An 8,029-nucleotide genomic window follows, 5' to 3' on the forward strand; every position below is an offset into this window, starting at 1 on the left:
GTAAAGTTACAGAGTGTAAAGGAAGAGACAGTGTAAAGGAAGACAGCAAAAGATGGTGTAAAGATACACAATGTAAAGCAAGGGATGGTGTAACGGAAGAGACAGTATAAGAAGGTACACCAAGTAAAGGAAACGATGGTATAAAGAACATAAAGAACACTTCTACACAACACATGCATGACCCTTAATATGAAACATGTCAATATCAAAATGACTTAACTGAACCTACATGCAGTCACCAATCCAAAATACACATTAAAACAAGTCACAACATAGAAAACACCTCTTTATTCAGACATGCAGCTCAAAATCAGATTTTAGATTGCAGTATTTTGGCAGTCGGTTTCATCCACAGTGACAAAAACACAGTACATCATAACAACAACAAAAAAAACTATTAATTACAACAAAGTTTTCAGTGGAGGAAAAACGATTTTATTACATCACACGTGTGTGTGTGTACTGCAACACAAACTTTAACAAAACAAAAAAGTTGCCAAGTCAAACAAAAACACATCTATTAGCCCTACAGTTAAAATAGAAGAGAAAAAAAATATGAGCAGTGAAATAACATGCAGGATTCAGACAGCAACACTTTCACATCTTCCTCTTCTGGGTGCTGATGTATAACACTGCAAAAAAGAAAAACATGCATTAGATGACTAAGGAAATGACTTAAACAAGAAAAAAATATATTTTCTATCCATTTTACATTACACAGTGTTGTGTGTGTGTGTGTGTGTGTGTAATATATATATTTTATCACTACATACCGTTGTTTCCTCGGAGAAATGCATCTCCATATTTATTCTTCAACTGCCCGTTGACGTACTCCTCGGTCTGCTCCACTGCGATGTTCATGTAGCCGTCGAGGCATGCTAAAACACCTGGAAACCGGCGTGGGGAAAGTGAGAAGAAAAAAAAAGACAAAATCGACTGTATTTTCAACTGACTGATCAACTGATACAAAATCAATACAGTTGTGAGTTCGCTGTTAATCGTTTTTTCCCAGAGAACACCAAAGGTGATTTACTCCTCACTTATCATCAGAGGCTTACAGCATGGATGACTGATTTGTGCTCATTTAATCTTTTGTGATGGCATTTCATCCAAACCCGTCGCTCCTGCCGCTGTTCTAGAAGATCCAACATTTACATCGGAGATGCTTGAAATGTCAAACATTCTTAAACGCTGTGCTTCAACATTTAATCTGTCGTCCTCATCCTCCTCACATGCACATCACATGGCTGTTTATTAGAACATCCTCCTCCTCTAACATAACACTCAAGTCACTCATTTATGATAGATATATAGATACACATCTATAGATGCAGACAGAATCTCACAAAAGAGAGTACACCCCTCACATTTCAGCAACTATATTATAGTGATGTGAAAAAGTGTTGGCCCCCTTCCTGATTTCTTTTTTTTTTTTTGCATGTTTGTCACACTTTAATGTTTCAGATCATCAAACTAATTTAAATATTAATAAAAGATTTTAAATAAATTTTAAATTATTGAGGGAAAACAAAATCCAAAACTACATGGCCCTGTGTGAAAAAGTGTTTGCCCCCTGTTTAAACTGTGGTTTATCACACCTGAGTTGAATTTCTCTCGACACACCCAGGCCTGATTACTGCCACACCTGTTCACAATAAATATCACAATCTCTTAAATAGGACCTGCCTGACAAAGTGAAATAGACCGAAAGATCCTCAAAAGCTAGACACCGTGCCGAGATCCAAAGAAATTCAGAAACAAATGAGGAAAAAATTTAGATCCATCAGTCTGGAAAAGGTTATTAAGCCATTTCTAAAGCTTTGGGACTCCAGCAAGCCACAGTGAAAGCCATTATTCACACATGGAACAGTGGAGAACCTTCCCAGGAGTGGCCGACCGACCAAAATTACCCCAAGAGCACAGCAACGACCCATCCAAGAGTTCACAAAAGACCCCACAACAACATCCAAAGACCTGCAGGCCTCACTTGCCTCAGTTAAGGTCAGTGTTCATGACTCCACCATAAGAAAGAGACGGCAAAAAAGTTCCAAGAGGAAAATCGCTGCTGAGCAAAAAGAACAAACGTCTCAGTTTTGCCAGAAAACATCTTTATGATCCCCAAGACTTTTGGGAAAATAATCTGTGGACTGACGAGACAAAAGTTGAACTTTTTGGAGGGTGTGTCCCATTACGTCTGGCGTAAAAGTAACACCGCATTTCAGAAAAACATCATCATACCAACAGTGAAATCTGGTGGTGGTAGTGTGATGGTCTGGGGCTGTTTTGCTGCTTCAGGACCTGGAAGACCTGCTGTGATAAATGGAACCATAAATTCAGCTGTTTGCCAAAAAATCCTGAAGGAGAATGTCCGGCCATCTGTTCATGACCTCAAGCTGAAACGAACTTTGGTTCTGCAGCAGGACAATGATCCAGAACACACCAGCAAGTCCACCTCAGAATGGCTGAAGAAAAACAAAATGAAGACTTGAGTGGCCTAGTCAAAGTCCTGAACTAAATCCTATTGAGATGCTGTGGTGTGACCTTAAATAGGCGGTTCATGTTCCAAAAACCCTTCAATGTAGCTGAATTACAACAATTCTGCAAAGATGAGTGGAGCAAAGTTCCTCCACAGGGCTGTAAAAGTCTCAGTGCAAGTTATCGCAAACACTTGATTGCAGTTGGTGCTGCTAAGGGTGGCCCAACCAGTTATTAGGTTTAGGTTCACACACGGCCATGTATTTTGGATTTTTTTTCCCCCTTAATAATAAAAACCATTTAAAAACTGCATGTGTTCACTTGTGTTATGATTTACTAATATTTAAATCAATTTGATGCTCTAAAACATTAAAGTGTGACAACATGCAAAAAAAAAAAAAAAAAAATTCAGTACAATACTATAGAAATTAAACTTGGATATATTTTAGAGGAGTCAATATGCAGCTTGTATATCAGTACATATTAACTGTCTTTTAAAAATAACTCAAAATACAGCCATTATTATCTAAACACACCCTTAGTGAAAACCGCTGTACGTCATGCAAAGCCACACGTCTTGTTCATCATGTTCATGTTTTTGTCTGCTTGACAGAACCATACAAATTTGTGTGTCCTGTATTATATCAGTTTAAATTTGGTACTTTGTGTACCATTATTTCGGAGTAGTGGAAGCCAGGCTGAGAGAAGCGGTGAACAGCTGTGAGCAGCAGTATGGTTTCATGCCGAGGAAGAGCACCACAGACGCATTATTTGCTTTGAGAATGTTGGAGAAGTATAGAGAAGGTCAGAAGGAGTTGCATTGTGTGTTTGTGGATTTAGAGAAAGCGTACAACAGGGTGCAGAGAGAGGAGTTGTGGTATTGTATGGGGAAGTCTGTTGTGTGAGATGTATGTGAGGGTGTTGCAGGACATGTATGAGGACAGTGTGACAGCAGTGAAGTGTACAGTAGGAACAACAAACTGGTTCATGGTGGAGGTTAGACTGCATCAAGGATCGACTCTAAACCCCGTCCTGTTTGCAGTGGTGATGGACAGGTTGACGGACGAGCCAAGGTCATACAGTGGTTTTCCAAGACGGGTTCCACTCGGAACAGGCCTTGCGAACGTACTTCGAAAAAGCTGAGTCCTTGTGCTGAGTCCCTGAAGCTGCTTCAAAAAACAGATGCATGTGTGCTGCAGCTTTGCCTTAGAGGTTGCAGAAGTGGAAGGTCCACTTGTCAGTGCTCAGACAGTACGGCGCACACTACAAAGCGGTTTGCAGGCCGTCGTCCCAGAACGAGCCTCTTCTAAAGCTGGCTCACAAGAAAGCCTGCAAAAAGTTTGCTAAAGACAACCTGTCCAAGAGCATGAATTACTGGAACCATGTCCTGTGATCTGATGAGACTTGATGCGAAGATAAACTTGTTTGGATCAGATGGTGTCTAGCATGTGTGGTGACGCCCTGGTGAGGAGAACCAAGAAAAGTGTGTCTTGCCTACAGTCAATCATGGTGGTGGTAGCATCATTGTCTGGGGCTGCGTGAGCGCTGCTGGTACTGGGGAGCTGCGGTTCATTGAAGCAAACATGGATTACAAGTCCTGTGACATTCTGAAGCAGAACATGCCCCCCTCCCTTTAAAAACTGGTCCAACATGACAACGTCTCCAAACACACCACTTAGATGACAACCTACTTGCTGAAGGTGATGGAGTGGCCAAGTATGTCTCCAGACCTAAACCCTATTGAGCACCTGTTAGGCATCGTCAAATGGAAGGTGGAAAAGCGCCATGCGTGTAACATCCAGCAGCTCCGTGAAGTCGTTATGGAGGAGTGGAAGAGGATCCCAGCAACAACCTGTGCAGCTCTGGTGATAACAGTGCCCAGGAGGATTAAGGCAGTGCTGACTAACAATGGTGCTCACACAAAATACACACTGGACTCAGTTTTGACATGTTCACTGAGGGTGTACCAGTAATGGCTGTACAGTGCATCCAAAACGTATTCACTTCACTTTTTCCACATTTTATGTTACAGTCTTATTCCAAAAAGAATTAAATGTATATATAATCAAATGTTCATAACTATTTATACCCTTTGCCATGACACACAAAATTGAGCTCAGGTGCATCCAGTTTCCACTGTTCCACTGGTAAATTCAGTTGATTGGACATGATTTGGAAAGGCACACACCTGTCTATATAACCTCCCACAGTTAACAGTGCATGTCAGAGTACAAACCAAGTTCCAAAACATTTGTATTGTATTGTGATCTGGGGAATGGTACAGAAAAATGTCTGCAGCATTGAAGGTCACAATGAGCACAGTGGCCGCAATCGTCTGTAAATGGAACAAGTTTGGAACCACCAGGACTCTTCCTAGAGTGGAGCCGCCCGTCCAAACTGAGCGATCGGGGGAGAAGCACCTTAGTCAGGGAAGGTGACCAAAAAAGCGCTGCAGTGTTTCTCTGTGGAGAGAGGAGAACCTTCCAGAATAACAACCATCTCTGCAGCATTCCACCAATCAGGCATGTATGGTAAAGTGGCAAGGCAGAAGCCACTCCTCAGTAAAAGGCACCTGAAGGACTCTCAGACTTTAAGAAACAAAAATTTAACTCTTTGGTCTGAATGGCCTGCGTCATGTCTGGAGGAAACCAGGCACCGCTCATCACCCGGCCAATACCATCCCTACAGTGAAGCATGGTGGTGGAAGTATCACGCTATGGGGATGTTTTTTTGCAGCAGCAGCAGGAACTGGGAGACTAGTCAGGATTGAGGGAAAGATAATTGCAGCAACATCCAGAAACATCCTTGATGAAAACCTGCTCCAGAGCACTCTGGACCTCAGACTGGGGGAACTTGTCATTATGTGGTTTTGTTTGTAGAATGTTGAGGAAAATAATGAATTTAATCAATTTTGGAATAAAGATGTAACATAAAAGGTGGAAAATAGATGAAGTGATGTGGATACTTTTCGGATGCACGGAATGTTGAGTAATTTTGAGAGGACATTAAATCTGTACTGATATACAAGCTGCACATTGACTACTATGAAATATATCCAAGTGTAATTTCTATAGTATTGTCCCTCAATAAGATGGTTGCTGAAATGTGAGGGGTGTACTCAGGGGTGGAGATGAGGATAGATGGATGGATAATGTATTTAAAATCTACAGGTATAAGGGAAATTTAGAACATGTGCAGAATGTGTGCAAGGCACAATACATGTAAAATAGGAGTTATATTTATCGCATCATACTGCAGTGTTCTTTGGATTTTCCGAGATCAGGATTATAGGGTTGTAAAAACAACATTTCATGCCAGTGTGTCAGGTGTAATGCTTATAAAGATCTCCTTTGGAACATCCAGAGATGCTCAGGGCTTCTTCACCTCTGTAATCCACTCCAGAGTTGAGCTTCACTACGACCGGCCGTCCGATGATCTGCTTCAGGAAGTCGCTTGGGGTCTGCTTGCGTACGCTCATTTTCACTGCATGGAGATAAAACCAGAACCGATTCACAAATGGTGCATTACACAATGCAGTATAGTTTACATACTGTACAATCACACTAGTGTGTGGAGTGAGTAACAATACTGCATCATCTAATTTTATAATTATCACTTTTATAATAAATCTTTAGCAACATTAATAGGCAATAAAATTATTATAAATGATCTGACTTTTGTTTTGGCTTCTACAACTGTTGTGTTCAATTCAGCACGCTAAAAATCTCTTATTCATACCTATTTTCCGGCAAAACCATTATTCTGCCATATGATTGGTCGGTTTTCCTACCCTCGCGCAGCGCTCCGCCAATCATATGTGCGGAAATCTTAAAACCGGAAGCGGCCGTTTGCCGCAATACAGGTAGGAAATAAAAAAAATCTCTCTAACCTTACCTTATAGCAAAAACGATTCCGCTACAAAGATAGAATGTATACATGTGACTGGAAATATAGCTGTGGAAATAATTTTGCTTCTAAAAAACATAATACAAGGTACCTAAGCGGTAAAAGTTTATAATACTCACCTCTGTAGCTAGGCTAGCTCCTGCGTATCTGGTACGTCTCGATGAAATGAGGCGCTGACCGCCTGCGGCCAATCAGCTATCAGGATTAGAATGGAGGAACGGAAGCCGACGCCGGACATAATACAGAACGCGTTTTAGATAAACATGGCTGAAGAAGTATTGCTCACTATTGTAGTACTGTAGTGCCACATCTCAGTGTGTGCTGTGTGTCATAAATTATTCAGTTAAAACTGGCATTGCTATTCAGTATACATATACTAAATAATTCAAAGGAAACATAAATGATGGCTTCAGGACTGTGCCCTTGTAACTCTTAATTAAACTCTATTTGTATTCATTTCCACAACTGAAAACATGAAAGCATTTATTCAGAAATGTATTAAACAGTGGCAGGTTGTACGGTTCACAACTAGACCTTCAGTGTTGTCCTATCTGAGTTAATCCACCTCTTAATACCATCATTGTAAGGCCACGTCTATAGAAACTATTAACATCATAGAGAAACGCAGTAGAACAGAGCGCTGCATCACAGACAGGAATCTCATACAGTGAGAATGAATATTATTACTAAAGCCAGAGACCCAAATGAACACAATTCAACACGTCTCCTTTCACTGCCGCCCAGCTGAACCTCCTGCATACATCTCTAGCAGAAGCATCCATATTAACCTCATAAAATGACCTCATGCAATTTTCCACATTACGGTTTTCCTGTGGATTTGAAATGAAGGCAATTTGTGTGCAAATTCTATAGAAAAGAAAACGCAAAACTATAAAGGGTTCATGAAAAATATTTATTTTCTTTTTTGAACTGTTTTCTTCACAATGTCCAGCTTTTCTTGAAAAGTCCGTCCTGAGAATGTCTTCATAAGTGTATCTGCAACCACTGCATCAAGCACCGTCGAGCATTAACAGCATTAATCTCTTCAGCAGTTTAATCTGCAGGATCTCGTCTGTTGGATCGGACCACACGGACCAGCCTTCGCTCCCCACCGGCATCAATGAGCCTTGGCCGCCCATGTCGCCGGTTCACCACTGTTCCTTCCTTGTAGCACTTTTGACAGATTCTTACCACTGCAGACCAGGAACATCCCACAAGAGCTGCAGTTTTGGAGATGCTCGGAACCAGTCGTCTAGACGTCACAATTTGGCCCTTCGTCAAATCTTGCTCAAATCCTTACTCAGTGGTTCTGAACTGGAAGGTAATGATTGGGTCGTCGGTTCTTGGGGAAAAATAGGAAAAGTTGCTAATCAATTAAGAAATGATTAAACATAAGAACAAGCTTAAAAAATATGGCTTAGCGGTTGCACATTTGCTTTGCACCTCCAGGATTTGTGGTGTAAATCCTGTCTCCGTCCTGTGTGCATGGAGTTTTTAAGGTTTCTCTATGTTTTGAGGGTTTCCTCAGGTCCTCAGGTTTCCACTGCCAGTTTAACGATGTATGTGCGCAGTAGAATAGTTGTCTCTCATAAGGCTTGTGGATAACTATTAATAAAGTCATAATTCATATGAAATAGGAACTCCTCAG

General features: G+C 41.1%; 1 protein-coding gene across 2 annotated transcripts; it reads right to left on the minus strand.

Annotated features, from left to right (window-relative positions):
* Positions 1-273: 273 nt before the first annotated feature.
* lsm6 (LSM6 homolog, U6 small nuclear RNA and mRNA degradation associated) lies at positions 274-6,626 on the minus strand. 2 transcript variants are annotated; one of them, XM_046862102.1, is made up of 4 exons: positions 6,501-6,626; positions 5,860-5,958; positions 774-887; positions 274-632 (listed from the first exon to the last, which is right to left on the minus strand). In XM_046862102.1, exons 2-4 carry the CDS (start codon positions 5,951-5,953, stop codon positions 598-600), a joined length of 243 nt encoding a protein of 80 aa, XP_046718058.1. In that variant the 5' UTR covers positions 5,954-5,958; positions 6,501-6,626; the 3' UTR covers positions 274-597. The 2 variants fall into 2 exon arrangements, with proteins under 2 accessions (XP_046718058.1, XP_046718059.1); XM_046862103.1 differs by lacking the exon at positions 6,501-6,626 and adding an exon at positions 6,370-6,390.
* Positions 6,627-8,029: the final 1,403 nt, after the last annotated feature.

This window comes from Silurus meridionalis, chromosome 2 (assembly GCF_014805685.1).
Source record: "Silurus meridionalis isolate SWU-2019-XX chromosome 2, ASM1480568v1, whole genome shotgun sequence".
In the NCBI taxonomy this organism is placed as follows: domain Eukaryota; kingdom Metazoa; phylum Chordata; class Actinopteri; order Siluriformes; family Siluridae; genus Silurus; species Silurus meridionalis.

What these genes read in the sequence shown, in the direction of transcription:
- lsm6 (XM_046862102.1), bottom strand. Translation starts at nt 5,953, where the DNA reads ATGAGCGTACGCAAGCAGACCCCAAGCGACTTCCTGAAGCAGATCATC. An exon ending in CTCTGGAGTGGATTACAGAG is followed by an intron (nt 888 to 5,859) that starts GTGAAGAAGCCC and finishes GCCGGTTTCCAG; the next exon opens with GTGTTTTAGCATGCCTCGAC. An exon ending in ATTTCTCCGAGGAAACAACG is followed by an intron (nt 633 to 773) that starts GTATGTAGTGAT and finishes TCTTTTTTGCAG; the next exon opens with TGTTATACATCAGCACCCAG.